We start from the raw sequence: 18,532 nt of genomic DNA on the forward strand, positions 1-18,532 counted from the left end.
TGTTTGAACAATATTTAGAAAGGTATAGGGAAAGAAATGGTTGAGAGGGATATGGGCCAAATGTAGGCAAATAGGGCTAGCTCAGGAGGACAACTTGGTCAATGTCGATAATTGATGCCATATGGCCTGCTTCTTGTGCTGTATAACTTTAACTATGTCTGGTTTAAGATGGTGATGGTGAAGCTCAGCAACTACTTGCTGGCAGGAAACAAAATGAAATATTAATAACTACTTTAATTTCATTTTTTTCTCGAGTAAGTGGTTACTGCAATCGATAGCCTGTAACTTTTTTTGTGGAGTTGAGTTTTTGAATTGCCTGTACAACCTGGCATTTTTGTGGTGTGAGCTGAAGTCTCAAAGGTGCAGGACAGTTGTGAAGTGTGTATGGTTTGAATCAAGGGGGCTGGGCCTGTGAGTCAGGAACAGCCTGAGGTTTGGCCATAGTTGGAGCAGACATGGAGGTGATTCGATGTGGCAGTCAAGACAGTGGGGCCAGAGAGCAAAGAAAAAAATGAGGTTTGATCGATTTAAGTTCTGGACCGAATTGGGAAGGTTGGGTGCAGGGGCAAATTGAGGTGATGGGGCCAGGCCCAAGAGCATTTCAAAGCAGCAGGGCTCAGGTCCGAGAGCATGGCATGGCGTGAGGTTTGGTTGATTTGAATGCTAGGCCAGATTGAAAGGTCAGGGTGTCGGGGCCAGAGGTGAGGTACAGGCCAGTGCAGCTTGCTGCTTCGTGAGGTTGACTCATCTCTGCACTGACCTAAGACTACAGTGACTGATTTTGTGGCTATAGGTATGCTTTTGTGAACTTCAGTTGTTAGCTTGCTTTTGATGGTTGCACAATTTGTTCTTTTTCTGCACATTGGGTGTTTGATGGCCATTTTTTTAATGGGTTCTATTGGATTTCTTTGTTTTGTGACTGCCTGTAAGGTGATGAATCTCAAGGTTGCATGAAGTACAGGTTTCCTCCATTATCCGAAGGTAGAGCGTTCCTATAAAACCTTTCGTAAGCTGGAATGTCGTAAAGTGAATAAGCAATTACCATTTATTTTTATGGGAAAAATTGAGTGCTCCCAGACCCAAAAAATAACCTACAAAATCATGCGAAATAACACAAAACTTAAAATAACAGTAACATATAGTAAAAACAGGAATGATATGATTAATACATAGACAATATAAGGTAGAAATACTTTTCTGCAGCACTGTCTAGCGCAACGAAAATCTCGTGGAAGCGCTCTCGGAGAAACACTCTCCAGTAATCTTTAAGCTATGAAGCTGCCAAATCATACCAAATAACACAAAAATACACAGCCTATATAAAGTAGAAATAATGTATGTACAGTGTAGTTTCACCTACCGGAATCGGGAAGACTCCAATAAATTGCAGTTTCGTCACAGTTAAACATTTATATGAATAAGCACCTGATGCAATTGCCAATCGCCCCTGATCTGGGCCAACATTTACGTGCCGGGCGGCACCTATTTAATTAGCTTGTTGATTTTGGCTTTTTTCTTATTCTTGTAAGCAGAGCAAATGCTACACCTGCCTCGACACCACCTCCCTCACTACAATTCAGGGCCCTAAAGAGTCCTTCCAGGTGAGGCGACACTTCACCTGTGAGTCAAAGACGTGCTGGGTGCGTTCTGACTACCACTGCATTCTTCGCGGCAACGTATCGGTCCGCGGCCCAGAGGTTGGAGACCACTGCTTAAACTATGGAGCTGCCCTCGCCTCAGAAACCGATCAAACCACCAATGACGACCTTTAAATTCCACTTTCGCAACACTTTCATCACCATCTTCCAGTGCTTTCTGTTTCAGCTTATTAAAAAGACTGATTTCTCCTTAAGTATAAGAAAACTTAACGGAACACCACGCTTTGTACACCCATCAATCCACTCAAGCACTAGACTTTCCATTTTATCCATTATTGGATGCCAACTTAGAGAGACCACTTTGCTACCAGGAGAACCAACAGTAACATCGGCAGCTTTCAAAATTCTTTCTTTCTGCATATAAATAGTGCGAATGGTGGGCGCAGGCAAGTTCAACGCGCGGACAATGTCCTCACTTCGTTCACCACGATTGAAATGCTTAATTATGTCTAGTTTTACGCTAAGTGTAACACCCTTACGAGCTCTTTTAGGCTTTTCCGATACCTTAGAACTCATCTTGCAAATGGATGCACAAAATAAATCAAGATAAAGCACGTGTTTAAGCAATGTCAGCTCGAATGCAGTTCTGGGGGAGGAGCATGGCTGTTCGGGTGCGCGCTGCCTTTTTTCGTAACAGTGAAAACACCTTCTGTTAGCGAAAACAGGTAACAAATGTAGGTCTTTCGTAACAGCGAGGTGTCGTAAAGCGAACGTTCAGAAAATGGGGGCCACCTGTATACATTCAGATCCTGCTTAACACTGAGGATGTGTTCCTCTGAGATGGAGCACTGTGTAAATCAGAAGTATGTGGGGTCATTATAACATTATGTAAATAGATATGTGTGCCTAATTAAAAATAAATCAAACCTGTGATTTATGATGTATTATCTTATGTATACACTAATGCATGGAGTAACAAACATGCAGATAGGCCTAACCTGTACATCAGTGGAGCAGCAATGCATCATAGCAGCAGTGGAGGGAAGTGGATGGTGGTTACATCTCAGAGGAGAGACCAGACTCCTCCTCTAACTTTGGTTTCTTTAAGTAGGCGTTGAGATTTGACTGTTTAAGTTTACCCTTATGAAGCGGTTCTTGGTATCAGGAAATCATGTCAAGAACACCTCTCTTTGCCTTATTGCTTCACTCCCCATCAGAGTTATTATTGATGAACTGGTCCATGATTTTTGTGATTGTGGTGGTAGTGCTGAGGAATTTTGTGTTTGAGGTTTCTTGCTGGTGTTTCCTCTTCTCCATCTGATCTGTTCTTTTGTATTGACCAGTATAGAAATATTTGCAGGTCCTCAATAGGACCAGCTGCTGAGTCATGCTTTGGATCATGGAGCTCTCCAGTGAACTATTTGGGAAAGAAGTGTGTGAGCATGTCTCATTCTGGTCCACAAAGCATATTGTTCATTCTCTCAGGTCCTCCCTTTTGTAATTGTTATTCCTGGGATTGTTGCTGATTCCATTGTTGAGTCTGTTGAAGCTGTTAGAAATTATGAGCTTCCACAAATATCCCTGCATGTATTATTGTCCCCTTTCTTAGGGACATTGCTGTCACAGACTCCTTCCTTATCAATTTCCAAGGTTATGAATACATCCTTGTCTCGTTTTTTCCCTGGTCCTGACTGCTCGTTATAAAGAAAACATCCTTTCAAATGGTCCTGACTGTATTTCTCGAACCCACAGCCCAACCAAGTTATCACAGTCCCTCTTTTATGTACCTTCAAGCAGAGTCAGCTGTGATGACATCTTAATTGTTCGCAGCCTTTAAGGTTGGGCTTGAACAATAGTGGTTGTTTATCCATAATGAAAAAGGCAAAAGCAGTTCAATCAAAAAGTATAGACAGTGTAGTGTGGAGTATCTGGAATACGGATCTATACTAGCACTAAGCAACTGATGTGTATGTTGTGTGAAAGAGCTTTTTCAAACGAGGCAATGAAACCATCCAGGCTCCTTGAACATTTGAAGAGAGTGCACATTGATAAAGCAAACAAGAACTTGGCTTATTTTCAGTCAATTTGTGAAAATTTTCAGAAGTCAGCAGTCTAAATAATTAAAGCAATTCCGCTCAGTGACAACTCTGTTCAAAAATGAATAGGTGAAATGTCTGAGAATATGGAAGACACATTGTACCACATAGATTGGACAACAGAATTTGCGCTGCAGTTGGATGAGTCAACTTTGCCAGGCAACGAATCTTTGCTTTTTGGTTACGTTTGCTTCATAAGAGATGAAAGCATGTTTCAAGAATTGCTATTTGCAAAGGAACTAGAAACAGACACGAAGGGTGAGTCAATAGTTCAAGTTGTTGGGTCATCAGGCTCATGAACCAGAGGGGATAACTTCATTTGGCCCAACACCGAACTGTTCCCACAACCTATGGACTCACTTTCAAGGACTCTTCATCTCATGTTATTGATATTTATTGCTTGTTTGTTTATTATTATTTTTCTCTTTATTTTAACAGTTTGTTTGTCTATTGCATATTGGTTGTGTTTGGGTATGTTTTTTGTATTTACTGTGAATGGTTGCAAGAAAATGAATCTCGGGGGTTTATATGCTGACATGTATGTACTTAGATAATAAATTTATTAAATTTTTTTTTCCAATCAGAAGGATAGTCTGCTCACCAACATTCTTGCTTGTGCAACAGATGTGACACCATCAGTGACAGGACTCCACCAGGGGGTTATTACTTTCTTGAAAAAAGTTATACCCAACATATTTACTGTATAATTCACAGATAACATCTTGTCGCAAAAAAAAAGTGATTGGCTGCACAAATAATTAAATACTGTTATCAGATCGGTAAATAAATTCAAGTTCCATGCTCTCAGTTCTCGACTATTTCTAGTGCTCTGTATTGAGAATGTTGAACAGTTTGAATGCCTGCTGTTGCACACACAAGTCAGATGGCTCTTAAAACCCTGAGATGCTTTTATGTGCTTTTTGAAATGATGATGCAGTTCTTTGAAGAGTTGAATGCTTCTGTGGATTGTCACCTTGTTGCGATGGAGAAGCTTGTGTGGTCCTGAGATCCCGAGAGCAATGCCGTCTGGAGCTATGCTCCTGGTAGGGTCACCCATGGCAGTAAGGTAGAGGGTGAGGTCCCTGACAAAGAACAATCCACCAAGACCTCAACGGTGGAACAGGTGGACGAAGTTACTTTGAACTTGAAGGTGTGAAGGTGGGTGAAGGCTGCAACAAATCCATCAGCTCCAATCGTCGTGGTTTCCATGTCATTGGAATCAGTTGGTTGATTTGTGAAGTATCGTGTGCTTCTTGGAGTGCAACATCAAGTACACGTTAAACAAATACACACACAGGCATCTTCGCTCTGTGGGTCACTTCAGGTCTTTTGGTGATCGGGGGAGGGCGACAGGAGCAGGCAATGTTATGGCTGGAGGCTCCCAGTCAAGAATAGGCACGGAAGTGGTGAATACTTGATTCAGTCGCTCAACTTTTGGACAGAAGCAGGAAAGTTGTTCGGTAGCAGTATTCACGTCTGAGCAGCCCTATTTAGGATCCACTCTGCTCACCCTGAACTGGGAAGGTGGCCTAAAAATAGTCTGCTTCACCCCATCCTGTCTGGACAGCTGCATCCAGAGGGATCACCATTGTGTGGTTGAAGAACATCAAGAAGTGAAACTATGAAATTTGGAACCTAGAATATATGAACTCTTTGGATAACCCAAACTCAGACAAACCAGAGAGGAGCCCGGGTACTCCAAAAATTCAGCTTTGACATTGTTGCTCTGAGTGAGACCCGCAGAGCTGGAGAAGGGCAACTAAAGGAAGAGCAAGGTCAATACACTTTTTTCTGGAAAGGACTTGATCCTGAACAAGCGAGGATCCATGGAGTAGGTTTTGCCATCTGAAACAGCCTACTTCAGAAGCTGACAGAGCAACCACTGGGCATCAATGAACGTCTCATGACTCTGCGAATCCAGCTTGTCAAAACGAACACGCCATCATCACCAGTGCCTATGCTCCAACTCTGGATGCTGAAGATGAAGTAAAGATGAACTTCTACGCCCAACTTGACGACGTCCTTTCCTCTGTTCCCAGCATCATTCTCTTGGGAGACTTCAATGCCAGAGTCGGGAAAGATCATAGGCAGCAAGGAAGGCGTTGGCAAGGCCAATGCCAATAGAACATTCCTCACCAAATGTGCTGAACACAACCTGGTGATTACAAACACCCTATTTCGCCAGAAAAACAGGCACGAAGTCTCCTGGCAGCATCCACGCTCCAAACACTGGTGCCTCATCGACTACATCATCGTACAAGATGTACTGATAACAAGAGCTGTTACTGGTGCTGACAAGTGCTGGACAAACCATCAATTCATTTCGTCTACCATGAGAATGAAGATTCGGCCCAAAAGGGAACACTAAAATCAGAACACCTATTAAGAAATTCAATGGTGACATCCTTCAAGACATCAACCATGTACAGAAGTTCCAACAAAATCTCCAAGAACAACTGCCTCAACAAATCCCACCATCTGTAGAAGAACACTGGAATCAATTGAAGAACACTCCTACAAAGAAACAATTGGGTTCAAGACGAAAAAACATCAGGATTGGTTCGATGATAACAATAAACTACTCCAACAACTCATCGATGAAAAGAGAAAAGCTTTCATCACCTTACAAAATGACCAACAATCGGCTACCAAAAGGAAACGCTATCAGGAATGCAAGGCTGCAGTCCAGAAGAGCACCCGAAACCTGAAAAACCAATGGTGGAGGAAGAAAGCTCAGGAAATCCAACAACTAGCAGACGGCAACGACACTCGAGGCTTTTTCAATGCAACTAAAGCTATTTTTGGCCCATCCACTCACCGTCAAGCCCCTCTCAAAAGCAAAGATGGTTCAACCATCCTGAAGAGCAATGCTGACATCAATTCTAGATGGAGGGAGCACTTTGAAGATCTTATAAATCAAACCGTCTCATTTATCAGGAATGTGATTAACAACATTCCAAAACAGCCCGTTGACGACTCCCGAAGCAAAATACCAACACTTGAAGTCAAGGAAGCCATCAAAACCTTGGAAAAACAACAAGGCCACTGGACTCGATGGAATACCAGCCGAGATCTACAAAATTGGAGGTAACCCGCTTCATTACCAACTGCATCAACTTCTCATCAAGATCTGGATAAATGAAGATGCACTAACAGACTTTAGAGACTGAGCAATCGTTATCATCTACAAAAGGAAAGGCGATCAATTTGAATGCGGAAACTGTTGTGGAATTTCCCTGTTGGCAACAGCAAGAAAGATCCTCACCTGCATCATGAACAACCAGCTCAAGCCTTTGGCTGAGAAGATCTTCCTGGAGATCCAAGCCGGTTTTAGACCATCACGTGGAGCAATCGACATGATCTTCACAAAATGACAACTACAACAAAAATGTTGTGTACAAAGGTTGAAGTTGTTCATGGCATTCATCAACCTCACTGAAGCCTTTGACTCAGTATCTAGGGAACTCCTATGGGATGTCCTATCCACCTATGGATACCCTGAAAAGTACATTTGAATCCTGAGATTCCTCCATGAAGGCATGCTTGCCACAGTCATGGTCAGTAACAGTACCTGTGAGCCTTTTCAAGTTAGATCAGGAATAAAACAGGGTTGCGTGATTGCCTTAACTTTGTTCACCATCTTCATTGCGACAATCATCCACATCAAGGACGACCTACCCCCAGGAATCGAAATTGTCTACAGAACAGGTGGCAGGCTTTTCAATCTTGCCTGTCTCAAGTCCAAAAACAAGACATCCACGAGTTCCCTCATCGAGTTCCAATACGCAGATGACAACAGTGTTGCAGCTCTTTCAGAAAACCACCTACAACAGATTCTGACTGCCTTCAACTGTGCATACATGAAACTTGGACTTACCATCAATTCCAAGAAGACTCAGATCATCTATCAACTGTCACCAACTGAGACAAATCTGATAGAGCCATCAATTCAACTTGGTGAAACAACCCTGGAAAACATGGACCACTTTCCGTATCTTGGAAGTCACCTCTCCTCCAATGTCGACCTTAATGACGAGGTCCAACATTGTCTTAAATGCGCTGGAACAGCTTTTGGACATCTCCGAACAAGAGTCTTTCATGATCGTGACATCTGAACAGACACCAGAATGTTAGTGTACGAAGCAGTGGTGATCCCAACGCTCCTGTACACATCAGAAACCTGGACAACATACCGACGATATCTGAAGGCACTTGTAAAGTTCCATCAACGCTGTCTTCGAAACATCTTAAATATCAGCTGGGAAGATAGAAAAACCAACGTCAGTGTGCTAAATGAAGCAAAAACAACAAGCATTGAAGCCTACGTCATCAAGAACCAACTAAGATGGAGCAGTCATGTTGTTCGGATGAAAGATGAACGTCTGCCAAAACAAGTCTTCTACTCCCAGCTTAAAGAAGGCAAACGTAAAAGAGGCGGCCAACAGAAGAGATTCAAAGACGTCTTAAAAGCCAACATGAAGAAATGTAACATTGACATCAACAATTGGGAAACCAATGCCAAGGACAGGAAACTTTGGCAAGCCATCATCTGAGAAGGGACAACAACTTTCGAAGCCAACAGATGTGCAGAATTAGAAGAAAAGAGAAGAAAATGGAAAGAGAGGCAGCAACATCCAAAGCCCGATCTGCCATCTGGAACTACCTGTCCTGAATGCGGAAGAAATTTCAAAGCCAAGATTGGACTCGTAAGCCACTTGAGAGCCCACAAATAGACCAATGGAACGAAGACCATCATCATTGACCTCAAGGGATAGCCACGATGACGATGATGGCTTCATTCATTAATCAACTCAAGAATATGAGGCATGACATTGCTTATTTGTCAGAATTGTTCACTAAGTTTAATGAAATCAATCTTCAATTGCAAGGAATTGATGTGAATCTTATTAAAACCAAATCAGTCATCTCCACTTTTTTCCGTTTAAATTAACCCTATTTAAGTTCACTGTTGCCCGTCACAACCTTTTTCAATTTCCAAGTCACTCTGAGTTGGAAGAGAACGAACGAACACCAGATGATGATCTTCAAGTAGGCTATGCCCACCTGACTGAGCCGCATGAAGACGTGAGAGATTACAGAATTTTCTCTCGATACCCAATCTGGAATTTGTTATAAATCCATTCCTGAACACTTGCAATGAGGAATTAACAGAAGATGGAAGAAGAACTGATCTCGCTCCAAAATGACTGAGCTGAAGCTAAGGTTCAAAAAATCATATCAAGACTTTTGGTTGCAGAATGAAATCTCTGAATGCTATCCTGCACTGTGGGGAAAAACTTCAACATGTTCTTTATTGCCTTTCCAACATTGTACTTGGTGAAACACGGTTTCATTACAGTCGCCCAACATCTTTCAAAGCAACGAAACACACTGCAGATTATTGAACCTGGGGTTCTGAGACTCTTGAGGTACATTGAGCCTGATGATGAGAAGCTGATATCGCTGCACCAAGCCCATCCATCTCACTGAAGGGTGAAAAAGCAATGAACTACTGAATAGTTGGACTACTAACTTGTCACTGCTTTGAATTTGTAGTTCCTATTTTTTTTTCCACTATGCATCACGAATTGAAATGCTGGCAAAGCTGGAATTGCAATTGATTTATTATTGGCACATGTTCCAAGATACAGTGGAAAACTTGTATTGCATACTGTTCATACAAATCAGTGTATTGAAGTTGAGCAAGGTTTTAAAAAAATGCAGAATCAAGTGTAATAGCTGCAGAGAAAGTAGTGCAGGTAAACAATAAGGTGCAAGATCATAACGAGGTAGATTGTGAGGTCAAGCGTCTAAGTTTTCATATTAGGGAACAATTTAGTAGTTTTATAACAGTGATAGAAGCTGTTTTTGAGCATGGTGGTTTATGATTTCAGGCTTTTGTATCTTCTGCCTGATCGAAGAAGAGGGTGGGGTCTTTGATCATAATGCTGGTTGCTTTACTTGTGCACTGAGAAGTAGACAGACTCCATGGAGGGAAGGCTGGTTTCTGACATGTGCTGAGTTGTGTCCACAACTCTCTACAATTTCTTGTGCTCCCATATAGAGCTGTTGCCATACTAAACCATGATGCATTTAGGTAGAATGCTTTCCGTGGTGTACCAATAATGATGATAACGGTTGACTGCAACATAGGAATTTCTTTAGCCTCCTGAGGATGTAGAAGTGACAGTGAGCAATCTGGCCATTACCTCCATTTGGTTGGACCATGACAATCTATTAGTGATGTTCACTCCGAGGAAATTGAACCTTTCTACCTTATCAATTTCAGCACCATTGGTATAGATGGGAGGCAGGTGCTGTGCACCCCTTCCTGCAGTCAATGACCAGCTCTCTTGTTTTGCTGACTTGAGGGAAAGGTTGTTGTCATGACACCATGCTACCAAGCTCTTTATCTCCTTCCTGTACCGTGACTCATCATTATTTGAGATTCAGCCCACTACAGTAGTGTCACCTGTAAATGTGTAGACTGATTTGGAGCAGAATCTGGCCACGTAGTCATGAGTGTACAGGGTGTGGATGCATTTTTTGTGAAGCAACAGAATAATTGTGGCAGCTATGTTGCTGCCTATCCTTATTGTGGTCTTTTAAAAACGCAAACAACAGGAATTCTGCAGATGCCGGAAATTCAAGCAACACACATCAAAGTTGCTGGTGAACGCAGCAGGCCAGGCAGCATCTCTAGGAAGAGGTACAGTCGACGTTTCAGGCCAAGACCCTTCGTCAGGACGTTGTGGTCTGTTGGTCAGAAAGTCAAGGATCTCGTTGTAGAGGGAGCATTGACTCCCAGGGTTCAGAGTTTAATGAATTTGTTTGGCATTTTAATATTGCAGGCAGAGCTGTAGTCAATAAATAATCGTGTGACATGCGTGTCTTTATTGTCCAGGTAAATGTGGGGCCAGGCTGGGGGGGTGGTGTTCACCATTCATGTGTTTCAGTAGTAGGCAAATTGCAGTGGCAGGACTTCAGTTGTAAATATTTTTTTGGAATGGCATCTTTTTGTTGCTTGCCATTTCTTATCTTGCTGTGCTCAGACTGGGTTGCTTTGGGGCAGTGAATCTGAATCCTGGTCCAGTAAGTATTTGTGTTGTGTGGGAGGGAAGGGGATGCAGTCATGGCTATGTTTCAGAATGCAGAGAACTGGGCCAGCAAGATGTAAACCATTATTGCTCTTGTCTCACAACTGAAGATAATTTGAATGGCATATGTTTGTTGAATTGAAGTCACGGATAAGGACTAAACTTTCCCTGTAATGACTTCAAGATGGTCCCCTTTAAATGAAAAGTTAATTCCAATTCAACAGGATAACGCCATCTTTAAGTTTTAATTATCTTTTAAATTTTCATTTCGTTTCACTTTTTTTTAAATTTAACTGAATTTGATGTTGAATTTACTTGCTGTGAGTTGCACTTAATTCTTGATAGCTGACAATTGATTTTGTGATTAGAAACAGAAAACTTACAGCACAATACAGGCCCTTCAGCCCACAATGCTGTGCTGAACATGTACTTCAGAAATTACCTTGAGTTACCCATAGCCCTCTATTTCTCTGAGCTCCATGTACCTATCCAGGAGTCTCTTCAAAGACCGTATTGTATCCACCTCCACCACCGTTGCATGCACTCACCACTCTGTTTTTTAAAAAAAAAACAACTTACCCCTGACATCTCCTCTGTACCTACTTCCAAGAACCTTAAAACTGTGCCCTCTCATGTTGGCCATTTCAGCCCTGGGGAAAAAGCCTCTGATTATCCACACGATCAATGCCTCTCATCATCTTATACACCTCTATCAGGTCACCTCTCATCCTCCGTCGCTCCAAGGAGAAAAGGCCGAGTTCACTCAACCTATTCCCATAAGGCATGCTCCCCAATCCAGGCAACATCCTTGTAAATCTCCTCTGCACCCTTTCTATGGTTTCCACATCCTTCCTGTAGTGAGGTGACCAGAACTGAGTACAGTACTCCAAGTGGGGTCTGACCAGGGTCCTATACAGTTGTAACATTACCTCTGATCAGGAAAATGCCTCTTATGAAGCCCAAGGTTCATTTTTTTTTCCTTTTCAGCTATCCTATGTTTTCCCTTTGTTCCTCCAAAAAATCTTTCTTCAGCATTTCGAGCAAAAACACAATGCTGCTAGATTATCCTCTGCAGTGGGCTAGATTGTCCTTTGTCTCATTTGCTTTCCCCACCTGTTTTCTTGTCTTTGCCAACCTTTGTGGACCCCATGAGACTATTGGAGCTCTAGACATCGTCATCACCCTACTGAGTGGTCTCTATGGATAACCAGTTCTCAGAGGACTGATCCTGTGACCTTGCCCTGTTCACCTTAATGGTCATTTCACAGCTTGTGGTAACAGCAAAAATGAAAATTTTGAAAGCACCCAGCAGATTGAATGCTCTCCCTGGGGAGAGAAACAGAATCATTAATTAGAACTGGAAAGTGATATAGCAATTGTGTTTTTAGTGGTGGAGAAAGAGGATGGAGAAGAGAACTGTTTATACATGCTTCTCAGTTTATTTCAAGATAAATTTGGAAGCTCATTTAATGATTAAATAATCTTAAATGCAGCTTCCTGAAAAGATCAGAGGTGGTACTCAAATGAATGTTGGGTTTAAAAACTGAGGTGTGAAATATGAAGTGCATTTTCCCCACAGTTCAGTAAGGCTGAGCTCTGCCTTGGCCGTAGTGCTGAGTTTAGTGTTATTGCAATGTTAAGGGTGATTTTTCGTCAGGAATGCACTAATTCACCAAGCCGACCTTGCCAGCAGGGCTCCCCTCATTGTCCACTGAAAGGAAATAGCCCTTTCCTTTCTGTTTCATTTCTTTGCTGATTAAATAATATAGAAGTATACAATGTAATTGTGCATATTTGTGTGCGTGTATCTAATATAGTTGTATACTGTATAATTCTTTTGATAACTTCACTCTTTATTCTGTGCAGTCCTTTAGCATATTCTAGCCACTTCCAGTCTTAAGTAGAAGCAAGAATCTTTTAAAATTATCAAAATAATTCACACTGAATACTTTTCCTTACTACGTCCCCTCCAGTCTCTCCTTTTTTGTGCTTAACTTAATAACTATGGTTTATGTACTTATTAAAATTCCCCTTTAATGTCTCTCTTTCTCTATAATATTCAATCTTGCACTGCATTCTGAGGTGGATTCCTTGCATATTGTCCCATGTGACTTTATTCATGCCCAGGAACATTAAATATTGATTTCATTCCTTAAATCATAGATTTAAAAGAAGGCAGTTTTCATGTTGTTCTGTTTGATTTATAATGACTGGCCATGTTAGAATTAAACAGGAAGAGGTGTTAGATGCCTTGAAGCAAATAAAGGTTGTTAAATCTGCAGGGCATGATTAAGTGTATGTTGCCCAAAGTGAAATCCCAGGCTGCTGTGGGAGCCAATTGAGATTACTGGGACCCTGACAGTTGTGTTTTTTTGCATCATGTAAGGTGCCAAATGAACAAATGTGGTTTCTTTATTCAAAATAAGCAGCAGGGGTAAGCTAAGTAATTACAGGCCAGTGAAACTTTTAACTGTTTGGAAAATTATTGGGGAAAGAATTCTTGTAACAGATTTATTTACAGTTAGAAAAGCAGGGGTAGTAAGCATGCCTTTGTCCATGGGATACCCTGTTTCACAAATTTATTTGAGCTTAGAAGTAATAAAATAAATTGGTAGTTTAGCAGTTGTCATTTAATGAATTTCATTAGATGACATCCATAATAGCATGGATATCAATGTAGAAAATCACATGAAAATTTGTGGTGCTTTGGATTGGGAGGATGGTATTCTTGCGCTCCAGTACAACATAAATGAACTAGGAAGTTGAGCAGAGGAATGGCAGGTGGAATTGAATTCTGACAGATGTGATGTGTTGCATTTCGGAGCGTCAAGTAAGGATTGGTCATGCACAGAAAACATTATATTCTTTGGGAGACTGGGCGGAAGGAAAAACCAACCTACAAATTCACAGATCCCTGAAGGTAGCAGAAGAGATACAGAAACTGAAGAAAAAAGTGTATGAAATCCTTGCCTTCATCATGGTGGCATAAATTTTATAAAAGGTTGGTTTGGCTGCATTTGAAATGGTGTGTGCGGTTCTGGTCACCACACCGTAGGAAGTATATAATTCTGCTGAGGAAGGTGTAGAGGGGATTCATTGCAATGTTGTATGGATTGATGCATTTCAGTTTTGGGAAATATTGGACAGACTAGGATTTTCCTTGAAACAGGTGTGATCTTGCAGAGATGTACAGGATGGTTAGAGTAGGCGTAGAGGAGGTACCAGCCTCCGGGTCCAACATATAACTCTCCGTAATTTCTACCACCTCCAACAGGATCCCACTACCAAGCACATCTTTCCCTCCCCCCGCCCCCTGCTTTCCGCAGGGATCGCTCCCTACACGATTTCCTTGTCCGTTTGTTCCCCCCCCCCCATTGCTTCCCACTGATCTCCCTCCCGACACTTATCCTTGTAAGCGGAACAAGTGCTAAACCCGCCCTTACTCTTCCTCCCTCACCACCATTCAGTCCTTCTAGGTGATACTTCACCTGTGAGTCGGCTGGGGTGATGTACTGCATCCGGTGCTCCTGGTGCAGCCTTCTATGTATTGGCAAGACCCGACGCAGGCTGGGAGACCGTTTTTGCTGAACACCTATGCTCTGTCCGCCAGAGAAAGCAGGATCTCCCAGTGGCCACACATTTTAGTTCCATGTCCCATTCCCATTCTGATATGTCTATCCACGGCCACCTCTACTGTCAAGATGAAGCCACACTCAGGTTGGAGGAACAACACCTTATATTCCGTCTGGATAGCCTCCAACCTGATGGCCTGAACATTGACTTCTCTAACTTCCGTTAATGCCCCTCCTCCCCTTCGCACCCCATCCCTTATTTATTAGTTTTTATTTTTTCCCTTTTTTCTTTTTTCTCTCACTGTCCCTCTCACTATAACTTCTTCCTCTGGGCTCCCCTCTCCCTTTCTTTCTCCCTAGGCTTCCCATCCCATGATCCTCTCCCTTCTCCAGCCTTGTATCCCTTTTGCCAATCACCTGTCCAGCTCTTGGCTCCATCCCTCCCCCTCCTGTCTTCTCCTATCATTTCGGATCTCCCCCTCCCCCTCCCACTTTCACATCTCTTACTAGCTCTTCCTTCAGTTAGTCCTGATGAAGGGTCTCGGCCTGAAAAGTTGACTGTACCTCTTCCAATAGATGCTGCCTGGCCTGCTGCGTTCACCAGCATTTTGTGTGTGTTGCTTGTCTGTCGCAGTGGTGTGGTTGAACTAAAGGGACTGGTTCTGTAACATGACTGAGTCTTAAATTGCTTTCCTACTTGCACAGTCAGTTCTTTGTTTCATTTTGGCTTTTTATTGAGCTGTAAATCTTGAACATAGTTAAAACTCAGTAATGTTTATCTTTTTGAAAATTTGTTGCAAAGATTTCACACATTTCTTTTTCTTTCTGCAGGCTGCTATTTGGCATGCGCTTAACCACTATGCTTATCGGGATGCGGTCTTCCTTGCAGAAAGGCTCTATGCTGAAGGTATGTAGGAACAGCCATGATAGAATGGCATGAATGGTACCACCTGAGGCTGAATAAACAATTCAAGGTTAAGCTAACATGATTATGATGTGCTTTCTGCCTGCTATCTTTCAGTAGAGACTCAGAATTTCATATAGTTGTTGTGCAAGGAACCAGTGGGAAGAGTTTGTGGGTGATGGGCAGATGGAGTGGGTGGAGGAGGTTAAAGGAATATAGGTGGGGGACTGGGGTGGGTGTAGGAGGAACTGGATATATCAGAGAGGAAACAGATGAGGGAGGAGTTTAACAGAAGTTGGAGAATTCAATGTTAATGTCATTTGTAGAATACCCAGGTGGAATGTGAGGTGTTGCTCTTGTTTGTTTACCCTCACCTGTGCAGTGGTGGAGGCTGAGAAGAATCAAGTTTGAGAGGCAGTGGGGAGGAGAATTAAAATGGCTAGCAACTGTGAGATCGAGATGGTCATGGTAGAGGAAGTGCGGGTGTTTAGCAACGCAGTCACTTAGCTTACGCCTGGTCACACCGATGTAGAGATCATAGTCATACTTTATTGATCCCAGGGTTTTCGTTAGTTACATTGGTTTTCGTTACAGTTGCACCATAAATAATAAATAGTAATAGAACCATAAATAGTTAGATAGTAATATGTAAATTATGCCAGTAAATTATGAAATAAGTCCAGGACCAGCCTATCGGCACAGGGTGTCTGACGCTCCAAGGGAGGAGTTGTAAAGTTTGATGGACACAGGCAGGAATGACTTCCTATGACGCTCTGTGCTGCATCTTGGAGGAATGAGTCTCTGGCTGAATGTACTCCTGTGCCCACCCAGTACATTATGTCATGGATGGGAGACATTGACCAACTTGGCATGCAACTTAGACAGCATCCTCTTTTCAGACACCACCGTGAGACAGTCCAGTTCCATCCCCACAACATCACTGGCCTTACGAATAAGTTTGTTGATTCTGTTGGTGTCTGCTACCCTCAGCCTGCTGCCCCAGCACACAACAGCAAACATGATAGCACTGGCCACCACAGACTCGTAGGACATCCTGAACATCGTCTGGCAGATGTTAAAGGACCTCAGTCTCCTCAGGAAATAGAGACGGCTCTGACCCTTCTTGTAGACAGCCTCAGTGTTCTTTGACCAGTCCAGTTTATTGTCAATTCGTATCCCCAGGTATTTGTAATCCTCCACCATGTCCACACTGACCCCCTGGATGGAAACAGGGGTCACCGATACCTTAGCTCTCCTCAGGTCTACCACCAGCTCCTTAGTCTTTTTCACATTAAGCTGCAGATAATTCTGCTCACACCATGTGACAAAGTTTCCTACGGTAGCCCTGTACTCAGCCTCATCTCCCTTGCTGATGCATCCAGCTATGGCAGAGTCATCAGAAAACTTCTGAAGATGACAAGACTCTGTGCAGTAGTTGAAGTCTGAGGTGTAAATGGTGAAGAGAAAGGGAGACAAGACAGTCCCCTGTGGAGCCCCAGTGCTGCTGATCACTCTGTTGGACACACAGTGTTACAAGCACACGTTCTGTGGTCTGCCAGTCAGGTAATCAAGAATCCATGATACCAGGAAAGCATCCACCTGCATCGCTGTCAGCTTCTCCCCCAGCAGAGCAGGCCGGATAGTGTTGAGTGCACTGGAGAAGTCAAAAAACATGACCCTCACAGTGCTCACTGGCTTGTCCAGGTGGGCGTAGACACGGTTCAGCAGGTAGACGATGGCATCCTCAACTCCTAGTCGGGGCTGGTAGGCGAACTGGAGGGGATCTAAGTGTGGCCTAACCATAGGCCAGAGCAGCTCCAGAACAAGTCTCTCCAGGGTCTTCATGATGTGGGAGGTCAATGCCACTGGTCTGTAGTCATTGAGGCCGCTGGGGCGCGGCGTCTTCGGCACAGGGATGAGGCAGGACGTCTTCCACAGCACAGGAACCCTCCGGAGCCTCAGGCTTGGGTTGAATACATGGCGAAGTACTCCACATAGCTGAGGGGCACATATCATATTAGAACCACTGGAAAAAATAAACTATTTCCAAACAGATGCACCTGAATGTTTTCTTCACTTGGATGAGCCAGTCGGGTCCTGGGTGGTGGAGAGAAAGGAAGTGTAGGAGCAGTTAGTATCCTTCCTGATTACAGGGGTATGTGCTTGGGGAGGGGAGATGTGAGTGATCTTTGCAGAAAGGTTTAGGAAGGGGACAATGTAGCTGGTGGTGGAATCACATTGTTGCTAGTGGAAGTTGCGAATGATGTGCTGGGTGCTTGGGCTGGTGTGGTGATGGGTAAGGACCAGAGAAACTATTCCAGTGTTGCCTTGCAGTGGTGTGTTCAAAATAAATGAAATGTGAGAGAGGCACTGTTTACTGAGAAGAGGATATCTCTGACGTTGTGGACAGGAAAGCCTCACCAAAAAAATGTGGCAAAGATGGAGAAATTGAGGAAAAAGAAAGGCATCCTTTCAAGAGCAGGTGTGAGAAGGCAAAGTCTAGATAGCTGTGGGGTTGTAGTAGATGTTGGTGGAGATGGAAAAAGGAAGGTGAAGTGTTGGAGATAGACCGAGTGAATTTGGGGACAGGGTAGAAATTGTTTATGACGCTGATGAAATTATGAATTCCATACAGGTGTAAGAGGAAGCATCCTAGTGTTAATGTCATGGAGAAAGGTTTGGGTAGTGGTGCCTGAATAGATTTGGAAAATGGCTACATCAGGAGCAGTCCAATGAAAAATCAGGTGGGGCAGGAGTGTGATAGTTTGATACCTATAGAATCAAAATACATGACCAACTAAGGTCCTGTCTTTACTCTAGTTGGTCACATTTCTGCTTTGAAAGTGCAGACCATGTTAACTTTTCTCCCCCATGTTTTTGAGAACTCTTGGAGAATGTGAGTAAAAAAAATATGGGCATGATGCGATCTCAAGCATTCATGGTCTCCAGACATTTTTCAAGTCTCTGGAATGCCAGTTGAGTAATCCTCCTAGTTAATCTACTTAGAAATTCTTAATTACATCATAATGAGTATTTTAATTGATAATACTGCCAGCTTCATTGTTAGTGATCATTAAATTACAGTGGTTGAAAGAATATTTTTCTGAATTGAACTGAGTTGTCTGTTATGTTGTTGGCAGCATTTGGTATTATTTTGTTTTCTGCTAAATCTTTAATTTGAAAGGCAATGAATGGTTTTTAAAACCCACTCATTATTGGGAAAATTTTAGTTCTGAAAAACAGTTTTGAGCCCCATTCATAAATT

At 42.8% G+C, this 18,532-nt stretch overlaps 1 protein-coding gene across 4 annotated transcripts in view; it reads left to right on the plus strand.

Annotated features, from left to right (window-relative positions):
• The window catches only part of LOC134340543 (cell division cycle protein 27 homolog), a 119,500-nt gene that overhangs the window by 7,768 nt on the left and 93,200 nt on the right, over nt 1-18,532 (plus strand). For all 4 annotated transcript variants that reach the window (XM_063037909.1, XM_063037912.1, XM_063037910.1 and 1 more), the window contains exon 2: nt 15,195-15,270. In XM_063037909.1, the coding sequence (XP_062893979.1) occupies nt 15,195-15,270 (76 nt within the window). The remainder of the gene's footprint in view (nt 1-15,194; nt 15,271-18,532) is intronic.

Source organism: Mobula hypostoma, chromosome X1 (genome assembly GCF_963921235.1).
Source record: "Mobula hypostoma chromosome X1, sMobHyp1.1, whole genome shotgun sequence".
Lineage (NCBI taxonomy): Eukaryota > Metazoa > Chordata > Chondrichthyes > Myliobatiformes > Myliobatidae > Mobula > Mobula hypostoma.